This window comes from Phocoena sinus, chromosome 6 (assembly GCF_008692025.1).
Source record: "Phocoena sinus isolate mPhoSin1 chromosome 6, mPhoSin1.pri, whole genome shotgun sequence".
Taxonomy (NCBI): domain Eukaryota; kingdom Metazoa; phylum Chordata; class Mammalia; order Artiodactyla; family Phocoenidae; genus Phocoena; species Phocoena sinus.
Window position 1 is genome coordinate 84,621,628 of NC_045768.1, and position 21,824 is coordinate 84,643,451.

The 21,824-nt window shown below is 34.4% G+C and overlaps 1 protein-coding gene across 4 annotated transcripts in view; it reads right to left on the reverse strand.

Moving 5' to 3' along the window:
- AGTPBP1 (ATP/GTP binding protein 1) overlaps positions 1-21,824 on the reverse strand; it is a 176,594-nt gene that overhangs the window by 108,861 nt on the left and 45,909 nt on the right. For 3 of the 4 annotated variants that reach the window (XM_032634993.1, XM_032634994.1, XM_032634996.1), the window contains 5 exons: positions 15,617-15,711; positions 11,178-11,241; positions 10,621-10,767; positions 9,886-10,017; positions 4,278-4,371 (listed from right to left, as the gene is read on the reverse strand). In XM_032634993.1, coding sequence (XP_032490884.1) covers positions 4,278-4,371; positions 9,886-10,017; positions 10,621-10,767; positions 11,178-11,241; positions 15,617-15,711 — 532 coding nt within the window. The remainder of the gene's footprint in view (positions 1-4,277; positions 4,372-9,885; positions 10,018-10,620; positions 10,768-11,177; positions 11,242-15,616; positions 15,712-21,824) is intronic. The other variant, XM_032634995.1, reaches the window with a different exon arrangement.

A 21,824-nucleotide genomic window follows, 5' to 3' on the forward strand; every position in this document is an offset into this window, starting at 1 on the left:
TTCTAAGTACAATGGCAATTTTGGGGAAAAAAGAAGACTTCATTCAGCAAGGCATGATAAATGCCAAAAATTGTTACATATGCCTTGTATATGTGTTTTCTAGTTTAATTCTTAAAAAAAAAAATCCTAGCCCATAGAATTGACACATTTTATGAATAAGGAAACTAAGGATTTCAGAATATAATATGCCTAGGGTCACATAAAAACTAAGTGATATGAAAAATAAATCATACAAGATTCTTGTTGAGAAAGAAAATTATGAAATCAGAAATGTCAGCCTCCTCCAAAAAGATATGTTGAAGTCCAAACCTCTAGCACCTCAGAACGTGGCCTTATCTGGAAACAGGGTCTTTGCAGATGTAATTAGTTAAAATGAAGTCATGCTGGAGTAGACTGCCCTTAATCCATCAACACGGATGCTCTTATAAAAAGAGGGAAGACTATTTGAAGACAGACACACAAGGAGAGAACACCATATGATGATAGAGGCAGAGACTGAAATGTTGCACCTACAACCAAGGAACACTAAAGATTGCCAGCAAACCACCAAAAGCTAGGAATAAGCAAGGAAGGATTCTCCCCTGCGGGTTACAAAGGGAACACTGGTCCTGCTGACAAGTTGATTCTGAACTTCCAGCCTCCAGAGACAATAAATTTGTTATTATAAACTACCAACTTTGTACTAGGTACTTTGTTACAACAGTCCTAGGAAACTAATACAATTGCTTAGAGGCAATCATTTGCAATGAACTCAGAATTTTCCCATCTACAGCTAAGTCTTAATTCAAAATTTTAAAAATCTTAACAGCATTTTCAGAAACAGTCTTTCTGCCTGCTGGCAGTTGTTTACAACACATTTGAACCAAACAGAAGTGCTCTGACATTTTCTAAGCCTTAAACTACATGTTTTTCTCTTGATGTTTATTCTTCAATGCTGCCAAAACTGGATATGCACCCAATGCCTTCTGCCCATCATGCTTGTTCCACAGCCCCATTAGATGAAAAGAAATTATGAAGTTTGGTGCAAAGTCGTCTTGACAGTTTTACCAAGATGTTTTTTAAAAGGTATTTTTAAAAACTTCAGTACAAAGGAATTTCTGCAATTCTATGTCAGTTATAAGCCAGTATGAATTTATAATATAAAAGTTACCCAACAATTACAGAATAGTATTTATTGAAAAGTACATTTTTATATGTTGAATTTCTCAGCACCAATATTTTATACTTCCTCATATATTTTGCAGTCTTCACAAGTCCCACACAGAATAATAACTAACAATGGCTTTAAAAGCAGCCTGTGGCTTATTCATTTGGGAGCAGTGAGGGAGGAGAAACTGAAGCCCCAGGTACTCATGAAGTTATTTAAGTTGCGGGGGGAGTCAATCCTTGCAATAACCTCCAAACCTGTAGTGAAACTCAGAAAGAGTTACAATAACTTTTAGAGTTGCTTCCTTCTAGATTAACAGTGTTTAAATCTAAAACCTAAAATTGGAAAGGAAAGGAAATTCTAAAGGAAAGCGCTGCTCTTCAAACATAAATAATAACCCTCAATCTTCTTCAACTAACTAAATGCACGGCATTAAGGGGAGGAAGAATTGGTATACAAATGCTCTAGATGTTGAGATTGTTTAATTAAGGGGGAGATCCTACAATTATTCAAAATAATAAAGGAATCATGATATAGATGTCTGGTCAATGAATGGTTTATCCTTTTTAAAATAAAAATAAAGTTTAAAGAGTTTTTCTTTTTAAAATATAGAAAAAAGAATGAAGGAATAATGTAGATAACTTACATTCCTTTCTCAGAAGTTTAGACCCACTGATTTCTACATGGTTTTGGAAATAGTCCATGTTGTATATTATACAGATACTTGTGAAATGTTCTTTTCTCCTAGGAACTTTTTATATTAGGTTTGGTAACTTGGTTACAATAGAGTAATGTAGATCTTAAGTAGGAGATCATAACCAAGATCAAGATTAATTTTAAAGTACTTTAAAGATCAAGAAGAGAAAAGGCATAAAAATTTTAAAGATAAAGAATATATTTTTAATATTAACTAGGATTCATGCACATCCACATTACTACATTACTTACCTAAACTAATTACACTGCATTAATATAGGCATTGTGCTAATTACAAGAATTACCTCATTAAATCCTCATAACAACCTTATGATGGAGGCACAAATACTACCATTTTACAGACAGGAAACTGGGGCATAAAAAGTTAGGCAACTTACTTCATATCATGAAGCCAGGGCTAACATGCAAATCAAGTTCTGCAGGGCTCCAAAGCCCACTCACTACACTACATCAATTCTGGAAGTTGGTTTTACTAATTGTGAACAATCATTTTCTTTATCTTGTCACATTTCATCAGATGCTCTAAGACTGTGTGTATGATCTTTATATAAGTAAATATGCTGTCATCCCACCAAATAATATTTAATAAATAATTATATGTGCAAGTAAGCTTCCATTTTCAAGCAGGGTAAAAGCTAAACATCTGACCTTTATTAAGTAAGGGTGAAAAGACTGAGTATGTTCTGGACGTTATTCATTTGTAAAAGTTAACCAAATAGTTGATGTGGACAAGTTCTTCCTTATAAAAGAATCACAGCTAATAAAAGTAGAAAGAATGAGAAAATTAGAAAAGTCACTATTTTGGAACCTTTTAAGAAATAATGGATCAGGCAATGCTATGAAATATTGCTAAGTTTTTAGGTGAAAGGGGATGGAACATTTCAACACAATGATTTTCAGTGGTGCAAAACAGAGACCCAGCACCACCTATGAAATATTTTGACCATTAAAAAAAAAACAAAAAACAAATCTAATCAAGCCTCAAGCTCCATCAGTCTACAGAAAATTTGAGGGATATACCTACAAATTAAGTGACCCCAGTATACAGTCATCTTAATCTATGTTGGGACATTCTATAAGATGCCACCCAGTTCCTTCAACAAATAAAACAGAATGGAAAAGTAGGGGGACTGTTACTGACTGCAAAAAATTACAAGACTTATCAATCAAGTAGAATGTAGAGCCCTTATTTGGATCCTGATTTGAACAAGCCAACTGTAAAAAAAAGACATTCCTCAGACAATCAGAAAATATTAGATGATCTTAAAGAATTATTAATATTGTTGAACAAAGAAATGATACTTTGGTAACACTAAAAGAAAAAAACTATGTCTGATAGTGATCATACTAAAGAATTTACAGTGTAAACGTCATGGCTGATATTGCTTTAAAGGGCATTTGGAGACAACTGGAGAAAACTAAACACTAGATTTTAGATAGTGTTAGGGAATTAATCATTTTGTTGAGTATGATTACAGTATTATGGTTATTTTTTAGGTCCCTATTTAGCAGAGTTACATAATGAAGTATTTAGGGGAAAAGTGAGAAAATATCTGGTATTTGCTTACAGAAATTCATATATATGTGGAAAACATCTGGGATTTGCTTAAAAATACCCCAGGAAAAATAAATAAAAGTCTGGAGGGGGAATAAATGAAACAAACATGGCAGAATGTTGATAACTGTTGAATATAATAAGTAATAATTAATATAATATAAATGCTGTATTTGAAAAATTCCATAATAAAAATTTTTTTTAAAGAATGACCATTAATTTGGCTTAAGAAAGTACTAAATATAATGAAATAACTGAAACTGCTTTCATTTTGAGGTTGAGAGACCTACAAATAAATATGTGCATATGTGTGTAAATATATTTATTTTTTATTTATTTATGGATGTGTGTGTGTATATATACACACACACACAAATACACATATATATAACACATATTTTGAGATATATATACATATCTCAAAGTAAGAAAAAGAATAACATGATTTTGACAAAGAAGAAATGTATAAATTTAAAATATATCCAGATAATTGTAAAACTGAAGGAAGTAGTCATTAAAAGACTGTAAAATTGGGTAGGGAATATAGTAGGCACTCAATAAATGTTTCTGAATGAATGATACTCTATAAATGGTCTTTTTTCCTATTATAGTATCTAGGAATGTTCAAAGTCTAAATTTCCATAACACTATGTTCAATGAATTTATCTAATTTTGATATATTTTTGAAGATTAAACTTTGTACTAAAGAAAATCTGTATCATAATTAAATCACTATTTAAGAACTGAGAAAGGACCCTAGATACAATTTAACCCAATCTGCTCATTGTACAGATCAAGATGGTAAGGCCCAAAATAACAAAGGGTATACCTCGATTTACACTTAATACATTTACTCACTTCATAAGACTGGAATTCTTCTTACTAAATGGTCCGACGATTTTAAACATCAGTTCCACAACTCCATTTTTCCCTAAGGATACAGAATTCACAGCTGGGAAGGTGAAAAAAAGATGTAAAGTGATTTAAAAACCTCAGTGAGTAGAAATGCATATACATGTGATACACAGCCAAAAATATATACAAATTGTTTAGTACATGTGAACTCAAGTCCCTCGTAAAGTCCACCTTAGTCAATACTTCAAAGGAAGGGGGGTTTTTTTGCTTTATTTTTTAATGTTGCAGGGAAATTGCAGTTACGTGTTGTTAAAACAAAGTGTTAGACAAAGGCATGCCAATGGGAAGATGAGGTGGGAAAAGAAGTTAAAACAAATTATGAAAGGTCCTAGAAGCTGTTAATTCTTTCAACTGCAGGGAATTACCCAAAAGGAACAACAAATCAGATCTGCATTTTAGATACAGGTCAGATTTAACAGCATTGTAGGAAAGATGGATTTGAGAGACACATTAGGAGACTGTGGTCTAGGTGAGAGGTAATGAGGACCTTAACTAAAGCGACTGCAGTAGGGAAAAACAGGTAACAACTTTAGACAGAACATGCAAATAATTACCTAACCAGAAAATTGTGCCTAACATTTTCAATACTGAACAAATATTATTTAAAAATTATAGATACACTGTTTACTGACCTCCTGGTGCTTAATTAAATAAAATGCCACCGAAAATGTAGTTCCTAAAGTTTTGTATGACAATTTAAATTTCCTCTATATCTGTTTATTACTCCATTATCGCTTCTAATTTTAGTCTGTTTTGTGTTCCTTTTTCCTTCATTCAGTGGTTTATCTGTTTTATTTTTAATCCAATTGTTTTATTTTTTAAATCAACTTTTGAAGATTTCATAACGTATTTTTTCTTTACTATTTCATTCCTCTGCTTTCCTTATGTTTATTGCTCTGTTCCTAATTTCTTTGTTTAAACAGCCAATTAATTCATTTCCTTATGTGCTTCTTAATTATTTAAGTGTTAAATATTTAAGTATTCAAAACTATTTTCCTGTGAGTACACCTTTAGCTATATTGTCAAAGTATAGATACAGATAAATAAATACACACACACGCATCTACCACTTTGATTGTCATTATTTTGTGATGATGTTCTGCAATAATATGTACTGTAATAAATAAGGAAACACAAGCTTTAAATGATACATTAAACAAGATGGACTTAATTGATATTTATAGGACACTCCATCCAAAAACAACAGAATACACATTTTTCTCAAGTGCTCATGGAACATTCTCCAGGATAGATCATATCTTGGGTCACAAATCAAGCCTTGGTAAATTTAAGAAAACTGAAATTGTATCAAGTATCTTTTCTGACCACAATGCCATGAGACTAGATATCAATTACAGGAAAAGATCTGTAAAAAATACAAACACATGGAGGCTAAACAATACAGTACTTAATAATGAAGTGATCACTGAAGAAATCAAAGAGGAAATAAAAAAATACCTAGAAACAAATGACAATGGAGACACAACGACCCAAAACCTATGGGATGCAGCAAAAGCAGTTCTAAGGGGGAAGTTTATAGCAATACAAGCCCACCTTAAGAAGCAGGAAACATCTCGAATAAACAACCTAACCTTGCACCTCAAGCAATTAGAGAAAGAAGAACAAAAAAACCCCAAAGCTAGCAGAAGGAAAGAAATCATAAAAATCAGATCAGAAATAAATGAAAAAGAAATGAAGGAAACGATAGCAAAGATCAATAAAACTAAAAGCTGGTTCTTTGAGAAGATAAACAAAATAGATAAACCACTAGCCAGACTCATCAAGAAAAAAAGGGAGAAGACTCAAATCAATAGAATTAGAAATGAAAAAGGAGAAGTAACAACTGACACTGCAGAAATAAAAAAAATCATGAGAGATTACTACAAGCAACTCTATGCCAATAAAATGGACAATCTGGAAGAAATGGACAAATTCTTAGAAATGCACAACCTGCCAAGACTGAATCAGGAAGAAACAGAAAATATGAACAGACCAATCACAAGCACTGAAATTGAAACTGTGATTAAAAACCTTCCAACAAACAAAAGCCCAGGACCAGATGGCTTCACAGGCGAATTCTATCAAACGTTTAGAGAAGAGCTAACACCTATCCTTCTCGAACTCTTCCAAAATATAGCAGAGGGAGGAACACTCCCAAATTCCTTCTACAAGGCCACCATCACCTTGATACCAAAACCAGACAAGGATGTCACAAAGAAAGAAAACTACAGGCCAATATCACTGATGAACATAGATGCAAAAATCCTCAACAAAATACTAGCAAACAGAATCCAACAGCACATTAAAAGGATCATACACCATGATCAAGTGGGGTTTATTCCAGGAATGCAAGGATTCTTCAATATACGCGAATCTATCAATGTGATAAACCATATTAACAAATTGAAGGAGAAAAACCATATGATCATCTCAGTAGATGCAGAGAAAGCTTTCGACAAAATTCAACACCCATTTATGATAAAAACCCTCCAGAAAGTAGGCATAGAGGGAACTTTCCTCAACATAATAAAGGCCATATATGACAAGCCCACAGCAAACATCATCCTCAATGGTGAAAAACTGAAAGCATTTCCACTAAGATCAGGAACAAGACAAGGTTGCCCACTCTCACCACTCTTATTCAACATAGTTTTGGAAGTTTTAGCCACAGCAATCAGAGAAGAAAAGGAAATAAAAGGAATCCACATCGGAAAAGAAGAAGTAAAGCTGTCACTGTTTGCAGATGACATGATACTATACATAGAGAATCCTAAAGATGCTACCAGAAAACTACTAGAGCTAATCAATGAATTTGGTAAAGTAGCAGGATACAAAATTAATGCACAGAAATCTCTGGCATTCCTATATACTAATGATGAAAAATCTGAAAGTGAAATCAAGAAAACACTCCCATTTACCATTGCAACAAAAAGAATAAAATATCTAGGAATAAACCTACCTAAGGAGACAAAAGACCTGTATGCAGAAAATTATAAGACACTGATGAAAGAAATTAAAGATGATACAAATAGATGGAGAGATATACCATGTTCTTGGATTGGAAGAATCAACATTGTGAAAATGACTCTACTACCCAAAGCAATCTACAGATTCAATGCAATCCCTATCAAACTACCACTGGCATTTTTCACAGAACTAGAACAAAAAATTTCGCAATTTGTATGGAAACACAAAAGACCCCGAATAGCCAAAGCAATCTTGAGAACGAAAACAGGAGCTGGAGGAATCAGGCTCCCTGACTTCAGACTATATTACAAAGCAACAGTAATCAAGACAGTATGGTACTGGCACAAAAACAGAAAGATAGACCAGTGGAACAGGATAGAAAGCCCAGAGATAAACCCACGCACATATGGACACCTTATCTTTGATAAAGGAGGCAGGAATGTACAGTGGAGAAAGGACAGCCTCTTCAATAAATGGTGCTGGGAAAACTGGACAGGTACATGTAAAAGTATGAGATTAGATCACTCCCTAACACCATACACAAAAATAAGCTCAAAATGGACTAAAGACCTAAATGTAAGGCCAGAAACTATCAAACTCTTAGAAGAAAACATAGGAAGAACACTCTATGACATAAATCACAGCAAGATCCTTTCTGACCCACCTCCTAGAGTAATGGAAACAAAAACAAAAATAAACAAATGGGACCTAATGAAACTTCAAAGCTTTTGCACAGCAAAGGAAACCATAACCAAGACCAAAAGACAGCCCTCAGAATGGGAGAAAACATTTGCAAATGAAGCAACTGACAAAGGATTAATCTCCAAAATTTACAAGCAGCTCATGCAGCTCAATAACAAAAAAACAAACAACCCCATCCAAAAATGGGCAGAAGACCTAAATAGACATTTCTCCAAAGAAGAGATACAGAATGCCAACAAACACATGAAAGAATGCTCAACATCATTAATCATTAGAGAAATGCAAATCAAAACTACAATGAGATATCATCTCACACCAGTCAGAATGGCCATCATCAAAAAATCTAGAAACAATAAATGCTGGAGAGGGTGTGGAGAAAAGGGGACACTCTTGCACTGCTGGTGGGAATGTGAATTGGTTCAGCCACTATGGAGAACAGTATGGAGGTTCCTTAAAAAACTACAAATAGAATTACCATATGACCCAGCAATCCCACTACTGGGCATATACCCTGAGAAAACCAAAATTCAAAAAGAGTCATGTACCAAAATGTTCATTGCAGCTCTATTTACAATAGCCCGGAGATGGAAACAACCTAAGCGCCCATCATCAGATGAATGGATAAAGAAGATGTGGCACATATACACAATGGAATATTACTCAGCCTTAAAAAGAAATGAAATTGAGCTATTTGTAATGAGATGGATAGACCTAGAGTCTGTCATACAGAGTGAAGTAAGTCAGAAAGAAAAAGACAAATACCATATGCTAACACATATATATGGAATTTAAGGGAAAAAAAATGTCATGAAGAACCTAGGGGTAAGACAGGAATAAAGACGCAGACCTACTGGAGAACGGACTTGAGGATATGGGGAGGGGGAAGGGTGAGTTTTGACAGGGCGAGAGAGAGTCATGGACATATACACACTAACAAACGTAGTAAGGTAGATAGCTGGGGGGAAGCAGCCGCAAGGCACAGGGATATTAGCTTGGTGCTTTGTGACAGCCTGGAAGGGTGGGATGGGGAGAGTGGGAGGGAGGGAGACGCAAGAGGGAAGACATATGGGAACATATGTATATGTATAGCTGATTCACTTTGTTATAAAGCAGAAACTAACACACCATTGTAAAGCAATTATACCCCAATAAAGATGTTTAAAAAAATAAATAAATAAAAAATAAATAAATCTAAAAAAAATAATAATAATAATATGTACTGTACAGTCTCAATTCTAGGTGTTTTATTAATCATTCCAATCCCATAGTCAGGGAATAGAAGAAAATCCATACCTCAGGGGCTTGGGACCTAATATTACATTAGTGAGAGAGGGAGAGAATGTGTGTGTGTGTGTGTGTGTGTGTGTGTGTACACGCCCATTGGGAGACACTTCATCTGAGACTCTCTCCCTGTGATTATTGTTTTCTCCAGCTTCCTCAGAGGCTCCTGTGCTATTTATTTTCGGTTCTGCTACTCCCCTATTCATTACTGAAGAGAATTAGCTCCAGGTGACTATGCCACCACATTCCTTCCTTCTCAATTTTCCTCTCATCTGTGAAAATCCAACTACGCATAGCAGTTTTTCCAGCTTCCAATATCCTCATATTCCTCCAAATCTTCTCCACAGGCCACCTACTCATCCCCCTTACTACATGCCTTTACAAACTGGGGGAATTAATGAGAATTCTGAAGATTTTGTCAACTCACCTTCTTACCCTACCTCACTTTTGTGGTGGGGGGTTAGAATTACAAAGATCCATATTAAATATTCTCTTTCCTTGTCCACGAATTTTAGAGACTTATGAAGTTAAAGTACAGAATTTTCATTTTGTGTTAACTTCACAACACTGAGCTAACTAAAAGCTGCTCTGAAATACTCACAGTTGGCAGAATATACTCGTAAAAGCTGAAGACAAGGCAAAACCAAGCGATGATTCTGCAAATTCTGTTTGACCAAATTCAGGGTTATATTTAGAGCTCCATTAATTCTAGCTTTCGCTCCAAATTTTTTGTCTGTTTAAAAAAAATGAACAAACACAATTTATTCATATATAACTTCTGAATAAAATGAAATGTCATAAAACAATGAAATTTCTAAAACTAATATTGTAAATTCATATTATCAACTAAAAGTTGATCTGAGATAATTAAAGCTGTTATCACTTTCTTATATGATTATGATTAAAAGCTTAACTAGACTATAAGCTTTTTAGGCACTGAGACGTGACTATAAGATGACTATTAATGAAAAGCAAACACATTCTACCTGCATGCTCCTCAAAGCATTCCCATCCACACTCCCTCCTTCTGGCCTCAACAATATCCATGTTATGTGTATCTTTTGTAACATATATATACCAGGGACACACACACCAAGACACACTTCTGACTTTAACGCATTTTTTCTTCCTTTTTCCACCACATGCAATAGAATTACTCAGGAATTTAGGATCCTGAATTCTTGCAGGTCACTAGTTGACTGTAAAAAGCATTCCATGACTCAGACCAAGAAAAAGCAGTAGCATTTTAGATTGTAAAATTTACCAGTTTCAAGGCACACAGAATTGATGTAACAAAAACAGTTCCACCTGAGAGTCATACAAACGAAACCCTTACCTTTCGGTCCAATTTTTGCAAGAATGGAATGAATCTGCACCATTAACTCCTCATTCAGAGGAGATTCTTTGCTGGCGTTCATAAGTAACTGTAATAATATTTGTGAACCACCTTTGGAGACTAAGAAACTCGCTCTTCGACCTCCACCTAAGAAGTTTTTTGAAAGAAATATGTTGAAATCGCAAATTCTTCTATAACATATTAGATATCACAACCTGTTAGCTTTAAAGAAGTATTAAAAGTGATGACTTCAGAAAGAAAACAAATAGCATCAAAATAAAATTTTATTTTATTTATGTTAGTTTTAAAAATAGCGCAGATAGTAAATAAAAGTGATGCAAAACTCTACATTCAAGGCTCGAAAACACATGGGTTTGAGGGACACCAGAAGATACCAAAAACAAAGCAAGAACAAGACTATGACATTTTCACTTCCAAACTCCAATACTCAGAATAGCCTCTGTATGAGTATCAGAAAATTCCAAAAAAAGTACACATGATGCATTTCTGATCATTGTTTACAAACAGAAATTACACCAAAGGAAACAAAAACTTACCAGCTGACACCAGCTCAACAAGAATGCTTAAGATATTAAGTGTAGTTTGAAGATCTTTCGTGTTCTGAAATAAATAGTTTATTTGCTTTATTAAAACATTGTAAATTTGTGATTCCCAAACTTTTTCTGTCTGTCGGGAACCACCTATATTTTACAGATGACCTTTTTGGTTTCTCTAAGAATAAACGTATTCAGGTTTTCACTATTCTAACACATCACTTCAGTCTCATTGTCCTTAAAATTTTTTGGAAATCATCTGAGCTATTATTTTCTTATTATCAACAGGAATTAATTTGAACTCATAAACTTCTACCAAATAGACAATACAAATAAATGTATTAAAATATAAAAGGCACTACAATGTATATATGGTGACTATCCAGTGAGCTCCCCTCTCAAAAAGTAACTGCATTATCAATTTCTTATGCATCCAGCAAGATACTGTACACACATAAAAGTAATCCATGTAAATACACATATATACATAGATTTATTTCTCCAAATGGTATTACTGCTCTATAGATAACTATTTTTATACTGATATTTTTACATGTCAATAAATAGTTTCTTCACCCTTTTTTAAGGGCCACATGATATATTCTACTGCATGGCAATACCATTGTTTATGCAACCAGTCACCTATCAATGGGATATTTAAATTTTTTAAATCTTTTGCTATTAAAAATTGCAACCAAAACTAAGTACGTACACTTACAGGAAAGCAAGTACAACTGTACATGGGATAAATTCCTAGAATTTCTGGGTCAATGATATGGGCATTTATTTTGATAGTAGATATTACTAACTTGCTCTTCACTGAGCAATTTACACTCCAACCCACAGTGCAGAAAAGTAACTATTTCCCAAAGTCTGAACAGCCAATCTAATAAGAGAAAATGTTTAAATACTGTACTTTGGTTATATTTCTCTTACTAAAAGCAATGCTTGGATGAAGAAAGCCACACAGACAGCAGAACTGTGGCCTATTCAAGGAACTGCCTCATCCCCAGAGTAGAAGGATTTTACAGTGCTTATTTAGAGGAATTTCGGAATTGCAATGTTATCAGTGACTGGAATGGGACTCTTGTTCTTCCCCTTTCCAAAAGGGAATAAGTGTTGTCTAGTTCACCACTTAAGGACAGAGACTAATGGAACCAGAAAGTCAAATCCAGACCAGAAAAAGCACCACACATTAACCAGAGACCCTCGTCTTAGCACTGTGGGTATTAACTGGACCACTGGCTTACTGGGGACGGAGTTGGAAGAATGAGAGACAAACATTTGTTAAAGAAAAGAATGGACTGCGGCAGGAGCAGTATTGCTAAGTGTTCATCTTCTTCCTGGGTACACAGCCAAACCACATTTTCCAGCTCTTTTGCAATTACGTTTGGGCCATATGACTGAGTTCAGGCCACTGGAATCTGAATGGAAGTTGCACTGCTATCTCATTTACCAGGGAAGCAGGATAATTTTTTTTTGAATACAGTTTTTTATTTTTAAAAAATTTTATACAATTTTAAAAGGTTACTTTCAATTTAGTTATTACAAAATATTGGCTATATTCCCCATGTTGTACAATACATCCCTGTACAAAACTATCTTGCACCCTATAGTTTTTTTTTGGGGGGAGGGGATATAGTTGTTTTACAATGTTGTGTTAGTTTCTACTGTACAGTGGAGCTCCCTGTGCTATACAGAAGGCTCTCATTAGTTATCTATTTTACACATATTAGTGTATATATGTCAATCCCAATCTCCCAATTCATCCCACCCCCTCTTTCCCCCCTTGGTGTCCATACATTTGTTCTCTACGTCTGTGTCTCTATTTCTGCCTTGCAAACAGGTCCATCTGTACCATTTTTCTAGATTCCACATATATGCATTAACATATATTTGTTTTTCTCTTTCTGACTTACTTCACTCTGAATGACAGTCTCTAGGTCCAACCACTTCTCTACAAATGACCCAATTTCATTCCTATTTATGGCTGAGTAATATTCCATTGTGTATATATACCACATCTTCTTTATCCATTCGTCTGTCGATAGGCATTTAGGTTGCTTCCATGACCTGGCTATTATAAATAGTGCTGCAATGAGCATTGGGGTGCATGTGTCTTTTTGAGTTATGGTTTTCTCTGGGTATATGCCCAGTAGTGGGATTGCTGGGTCATATGGTAGTTCTATTTTTAGTTTTTTAAGGAACGTCCATACTGTTCGCCATAGTGGCTATATCAATTTACATTCCCACCAACAGTGCAAGAGGGTTCCCTTTTCTCCTCACCCTGTCCAGCATTTACTGTTTGTAGATTTTTTGATGATGGCCATTCTGAACAGTGTGAGGTGATACCTCATTGTGATTTTGATTTGCATTACTCTAACAATTCGTGATGACTGACATATAGGAGAAACTGACAATAATACATAATAGTAGAAGACTTTAACACCCCACTTACATCACTGGACAGCTCATCAGACACAAAATCAAAAAGGCAACAGTAGTCTTAAATGACACCAGAGGCCAGTTGGACTTAAAAAAATTATCTACAGGACCTTACATCCCCAAACAGCAGAATACATAATCTTTTCAAGTGCACATGGAACCTTCTCCAGGATAGATCACATGCCAGGCCACAAAACAAGTCTCAATAAATTAAAAGGCACATGACAAGATGTACAATAAGGATAATTATTATAGAAGTGCAAATCAAAACAACAGTGATATATCACCTCACACCTGTCAGAATGGCTATCAACAAAAAGAACACAAAAAACAAATGTTGGCGAGGATGTGGAGAATAAAACCCATGTACACTGCTGGTGGGAATGTATATTGGTGCAGCCACTGTGGAAAAGAGTGTGGAGGTTTCTCAAAACTAAAAATAGAACTACAGAATGACCCAGCAATTCCAATCCTGAGTATATATCCAGAAAAAAACAAAAACACTAATTTGAAAAGATATATGCACCCCGATGTTCACAGCAGTACTGTTTACAATAACCAAGATATGGAAGCAACCCAAGTATCCATAAACAGATGAATGGATAAAGAAGATGTGGTATATATATATATATATATATATATATATACATATATATACATACATATATATATATATATACACAATAGAGTATTACTCAGCCATAATAATGAAATTCTGCCATTTGTAGTAATGTGGATGGACCTAGAGAATTTTATGCTTAGTGAAACAAGTCAGACAGAGAAAGACAAATATTGTATGCTATCATTTATATGTGAACTCTAAAAAACAATACAAATGAATGTATAAAGCAAAACTGGAACATTCTCACAGATACAGAAAACAAACTAGTGGTTACCAGTGGGGAGAGAAGATGGTGGAGGGGCACATTAGGGGTACAGAATTGAGTTACAAACTACTAAGTATAAAACAAATAGGCAACAAGAATATATTGTATAGCACAGGGAATTTATAGCCATTATCTTGTAATAACGTTTAATGGAGTATAAACTGTAAAAATACTGAATTACTAAGCCGTACACCTGAAACTATAAAAAATATAATATTGTAAATCAATACTATACTTCAATTAAAGGAAAAAAAAAAAAACAGAGAATTCCCTGGCAGTCCAGTGGTTAGGATTTCACACTTCCACTGCTGAGGGCACAGATTCCATCCCTGGTCAGGGAACTAAGATCCCACAAGCCATGCGGCACAGTCAAAAAAAAAAACACACACACATGAACTCACTCCCTGATCATTTTTTTTCCAGTTCTACTAAGATATAGTCTGACGTATAACATTGTTTAAGTCTAAGGTATACAACGTACTCACTCACTCCTTATTTTTAACATTGCACTGAATAAAATATAAAATCTTGATTCTGACTGTCTTGCTGATCCACCCCAAACTGTTATACTAGCATTGAAACTTAATTAATATCAATATAATATAGTTATTCAACCAATGTATGAAGTGAACTTAATCATAAATGAATAACTAACAGAACAAATGAGAATTTCCAATTTCAATCTTTTTTTTTTTTTTGGCCACGCCACACATTATGCAGGATCTTGGTTCCCTGACCAGGGATCAAACCCATGCCCCCTGCAGTGGAAGCACAGAGTCTTAACCACTGGACTGCCAGGGAAGTCCCTCAATCATTTATTTTAAGCTAAAGATTTATTTCCAACTAATGCTTTATTTTCTATTACCAATTAGAATGGCATATTAAGATTTAAAATACGGTTATCATTATAATCCTAGGGAAATACACTTAGAGGTTTATCTAGTATATGTTAGAATGTTTACATCCCCATTCCAAATAATTTAAAAAAGAAAACAAACTTCCATTCATTGGCTCTACCTCTAGGATAAAAATTTTGTACTTTGTAATTTTTTTTCTCTCAGTATTGGTTGCTATTAACAGCTACATAATTAAAGCATGTCAGTGACTTACCTCTAATGTTGACAGCAGAACTTCCATTCCTGTAGAACCTTTGGCTGTCATTTCTCTCCTTGTTTTTTCTGAAAAGTAGGAAAAAAAGTTTTCTTCTAAAACATGAAAGAAAAAAAATTACATATAGTTTTATCACACAGTTAACATTTACTAATAATATTACTAATATTATTATAATTATATTATATTAGATAATATTCCCTGTGGTATACAACATATCCTTATGGCCTATCTTACAACAAATACTTTGTACCTCTCACTCCTCACCACTATATTGTCCCTCCCTCCCTCCCTCCCTACTGGTAACACGTTTGTTCTCTATATCTGTGAATCTGCTTCTTTGTTATATTCACTAGTTTGTTATATATTTTAGATTCCACATTTAAGTGATATCATACAGTATTTTTCTTTGTCTGACTTATTTCACTTAGTATAATGCCCACCAAGTCCATCCATGTTGCTGCAAACAGCAAAATTTGTTCTTTTTTTATGGCTGGGTAGTATTCCATTGTGTGTGTCTGTGTTTGTGTCTGTATATCACATCGTCTTCATCCATTCATCTGTTGATGGAAACTTAAGTTGCTTCCATATCTTGGCAATTGTAAATAATGCTGATATGAACACTGGGGTGCATATATCTTTTCAAATTAGTGTTTTTGTGGCTTTTTGGATATATACCCAGGAGTGGAATTGCTGGGTCATATGGTAGTTCTATTTTTAGTTTTTGAGAAAGCTCCATACTGTTTTCCACAGTGGTTGCACAAATTTACATTTCCAACGACAGTGTACAAGGGTTTTTTCTCCACATCCTCATTTGTTATTTGTGTTCTATTTGATAATAGCCATTTTGACAGGTGTGAGGTGATAGCTCATTGTGGTTTTGAGCTACATTTCACTGATGATTAGCAATATTGAGCATATTTTCATATGCCTGTTGGCCACCTCCATTTTCTCTTTGGAAAAATGGCTGTTCAGTTCTTCTTCCCATTTTTTAATTAGGTTGTCTATTTTTTTTTTGATGTGAAGTTGTATTAGCTGTTTATATATATTACATATTAATCCCTTATCAGTCGAATCATTTGCAAATATTTTCTCCCATTCAGTAGAAATGGAAACTAGATGATCCTTTTCATCACAATAAATAGAAAAAAAAAGGTTGTCTTTTTGTTTTGTCAATGGTGTCCTTTGCTTTTAAATTGAATTAGGTCCCATTTATTTATTTATTTTTGCTTTTATTTACTTTAGGACATGAATCCAAAAAATTATTGCTGCGATTTATGTCAGAGTGTTCTGCCTATGTTTTCCTCTAAGAGTTTTATAGTATCCAATCTTACATTTAGATCTTTAATCCAATTTGAGTTTATTTTTGTATATGGCATTAAAGAATGTTTTAATTTCATTCTTTCACATGCAGCTGTCCAGTTTACCCAGCACCACTTACTGAAGAAGCTGTCTTTTCTCCATCATGTATTTTTGCCTCCTTTGTCATAGATTAAGTACCTGGGTTTATTTCTGGGCTCTCTATCTTGTTCCACTGATCTATGTGTCTGTTTTTTGTGCCAATACCATACTGTTTTGATTACTGTTTCTTTGTAGTATAGTCTGAAATCTGGGTGTGTGATTCCTCCAGCTCTGTTCTTCTTTCTCAAGATTGTTTTGGCAATTTGGGGTCTTTTGTGTTTCCATACAAATTTTGAAATTATTTGTTTTAGTTCTGTGAAACATGCCATTCGTACTTTGATAGGGATTGCACTGAATCTGTACATTGCCTTGGGTAGTATGGTTATTGTAACAATACTGATTCATCCAATCCATGAACATGGTATATCTTTCCATCTATTTTTGTCATCTTCAATTTCTTTCATCAGTGTCTTATAGTTTTCAGAGTACACGTCTTTTGCCTTCTTAGGTAGGTTTATTCCCAGGTGTTTTACTCTTTTTGATGTGATGATAAATGGGATGGTTTCCATAATTTCTGTTTCTGATATTCTGTTGTTAGTGTACAGAAATTCAGCAGATTTCTGTATATTAATTTTGTATCCTGCAACTTTACCAAATTCATTGAGGAACTCTAGTAGTTTCTGGTAGCATCTTTAGGGTTTTCTATGTATAGTATCATGTCATCTGCAAACAGTGACTATTTTACTTCTTCCTTTCCAATACGGATTCCTTTTATTTCTTTTTCTTCTCTGATTGCTGTGGCTAGGACTTCCAAAACTATGTTAAGTAAAAGTGGTGAGCGTAGGCATCCATGTCTTGTTCCTGATTTTAGAGAAAATACTTTCAGCTTTTCATCACTAAGTATGATGTTAACTGTGGGCTTATCACATATGGCCTTTATTATGTTGAGGTATGTTCCCTCTATGCCCACTTTCTGGAGAGTTTTTACCATAAGTTGATGTTGAAATTTGTCAAAAGCTTTTCTGCATCTATTGAGATTATATGGATTTTATTCTTCAATTTGTTAACGTGGTGTATCACACTGTTTGACTTGTGGCTACTGAAGCATCCTTGCATTCCTGAGATAAATCCCACTTGATTATGGTGTATGATCCTGTTAATGTATTGCTGGATTCAATTTGCTAATATTTTGGTGAGGATTTTTGCATCTATATTCATCAGTGAGATGGGCGAAAAAAATTTTTCTTTTTTTGTGATATCTTTGTCTGGTTTTGCAATCAGGGTAATGCTGACCTTGTAGAATGAGTTCAGAAGCATGCCTTCCTCTGCAATTTTTTGGAGTAGTTTCACAAAGATAGGTATTAACTCTTCTCTAAATATTTGGCAGAATTCACCTGTGAAGCCATCTGGTCCAGGACTTTAGTTTGTTGGGAGTGTTTTAATTACTGATTCAGTTTCATCACTGGTAATTGGTCTGTTCATATTTTCTGTTTCTTCCTGGTTCAATCTTGGGAGACTGTACATTTCTAAGAATTTGCCCATTTTTCCTAGGTTGTCCATTTTATTGGCATATAGTTGTTCATAGTAGTCTCTTATGAACTTTTGTATTTCTGTGGTTTCAGTTGTAATTTCTTTTTCATTTCTGATTTTATCAATTTGAGCATTCTCTTTTTTTTTTGATGTATCTGGTTATAGGCTTATCAATTCTGTTTATCTTTTCAAAGAACCAGCTCTTATTTTCACTCATTCTTTCTAATTTTTTTAAGTCATTTCATTTATTTATGCTCTGATCTTTATGATTTCTTACCTTCTACTAATTTTGGGTTTTGTTTGTTCTTTCTTTTTCTAGTTTCTTTAGGTGTAAGGTTAGGTTATTTGAGATTTTTGTTTCCTGGGCTAAGCTTGTATCACTATAAACTTCCCTCTGAGAACTGCTTTTACTGCATCCTACAGATTTCAGACCATTATTTTCATTTCATTTGTCTCCAGGTATTTTATGATTTCCTCTTTAATTTCTTCAGTGATCCATTTCTTGTTTAGTAACGTACTGTTTAAACTCCACATATTTGTGGTTTTCGCAGGTTTTTCTCCCTTGTAGTTGATTTCTAGACTCATAACATTGTGGTTATAAAAGATACTTGATATGATTTCAATTTTCTTAAATTTACCGGGTCTTATTTTGGTCTAGAATGTGAACTATCTTGGAGAATGTTCCATGTACACTTGAAAAGAATGTGTATTTTGCTGCTTTCAGATGGAATGTTCTATATATATCTATCAAGTCCATTTGGTTAAATGTGTCATTTAAGGCCAGTGTTTCCATATTGATTTTCTGTCTGGATGATATGTCCCTTGATGTAACTGGAGTGTTAAAGCCCCCTACTATTATTGTGTTACTGTCCATTTCTCCCTTTATGCCTGTTAATACTTGCTGTATGTATTTAAGTGCTCCTATATTGGGTGTAAATTTATTTACAATTGAATTGATCCCTTGATTATCATGTTAAGTCCTTCTTTGTCAATTGTAATGGTCTTTATTGTCTGATACAAATATTGCTACTCTGGCTTTCTTTTGATTTCCATTTGCATGGAATACCTTTTTCTGCAGAGGAAATGTTTAAAGCTAACAGAGGTTGATTCATGAGGCTCAATGAAAGAAGCCATCTCTGTAACATAAAAGTGCAAAGTAAAGCAGCAGGTGCTGATGTAGAAGCTGCAGTGAGTTGGTTACACGAAACAGCAGATTTTCAATGTAGACAAAATAGCCTTATATCGGAAGAGATGCCATCCAGGACTTTCATAGCTAGGGAGAAGTCAATATCTGGCTTCAAAGCTTCTCTCATTAGGGACTAATGCATCTTGTGACTTGAAGTTGAAGCCAATGCACATTTACAATTCCAAAAATTCTAGGGCCCTTAAGAATTATGCTTAATCTACTCTGCCTGTATTGTGTCAATGGAACAATGAAGTCTGGATGACAGCGCATCTGTCTGCAACATGGTTTACTGAATATTTTAAAGCCCACTGTTGGGACCTACTGCTCAGAAAAAAAAAGATTTCTTTCAAAATGGGACTGTTCACTAACAATGTACCTTGTCACTCTGACGAAGAGCTCTGATGAAGATATACAAGATTAGTGTTGTTCTCATGCCTGCTAACACAACATCCACTCTGCAATCCATGGGTCAAGGAGTAATTTTGCCTTTCAAGTCTTATTACTTAAGAAATACATTTCATAAGGCTATAGCTGTCATAGGTAGTGATTCCTCTGATGGATCTGAGCAAAGTCAGTTAAAAACCTGTAAAGAATTCACCATTCTAGATGCCATTAAGAACATCTGTGATTCATGGGAAGAGGTCAAAACATCAACATAAACAGAAGTCTCAAAGAAGTTGATTCCAACCCTCATGGATGACTTTGAGGGATTCAAGACTTCAGAGGAGGAAATAACTGCAGATGTGGTGGAAACAGCAAGAGAACTAGAATTAGAAGTGGATCCTGATGATATGACTGAATTCCTGTAATCTCATGATAAAATATTAACAGATGAGGAGCTGCTTCTTATGGATAAGCAAAGGAAGTGGTCTTGAGATGGAATCTACTCCTTGTGAAGATTGCTGAAGTGACAACAAAGGATTTAGAACACTACAAAAACTCAGTTGATAAAGCAGCAGTAGGGTTTGAGAGGATTAATTCCAGTTTTAAAAGAAGTTCTACTGTGGGTAAAATGCTATCAAACAGCACCACATGCTATAGAGAAATCATTCATGAAAGAGTATGTGTGGCAAACTTCACTGTCTTATTTTAAGAAATTGCTACAGCCACCCCAGCCTTCAGCAAATACCACCTCAATCAGTCAGCCACCTTAAATATTGAGGCAAGACACTCCAATAGCAAAAAGATTATGACTCACTGAGGGCTTACATTTTAAGCAATAAAGTATTTTTAATTAAGGTATGTACATTTTTTTAGACATATGCTATTACACACTTAATAGATTACAGTACAATGTAAACATAACTTTAATACCCACTGGGAAACCAAAAACTTCATGTGACTCACCCTATTGCAATATTTGCTTTGTTGCGGTAGTCTGAAATCGAACCTACAATATCTCTGAGGTATGCCTGTAGTTCCACATATGAACCACAGCATATATTATAAATAATTTATTATTGATAATAGTTGTATAACGTAGTTATAATGTCCCAGAGTTTGGCTACATCAAAATTAATTCAACCATTCTCCATAGTTGGATATTTAAGGTTGTTTCTTGATCTTTGACTTTACAAACACTGAAATAAACACCTCCAAATATTCTTTTATATAAGATTTTTATTTCACTCAGATTTCTGAGAGTGGAAGTGTTAAGTAAAATAGCAGGTGCACTTTAAATTTTAATAAACATTGCCAGATTCTTTCCTCCAAAGCTTATAATAATTATTGCACCACCTACAGTGTATGAGAATACTCTATTTTCCATGCCTTCAACGGCACTGGATATTGTCATTCTCTAATTCCTGCCAATCTAAGTAGTGAGAAATATCTTAGTTGCTTTCATTAGTAATTCCTGACTTTTATGAAAGTAAAGAACCTTTTCATATGTTTACTAGATATTTGCATTTCTTCTTCTTTGAGCTGTAAATTCCTAATCTTTCTCCCTCAAATGGATAGACAACTGGATTATGCTATAAATAATGATGGGACAATCTTTCACTAGTAATTTACACTGTGTTAACTATAAACAGAGTCATTGTATTATACAACCCCAGGGGGCAGTATTCAGGGGCTGGCTCTCCCATTTGT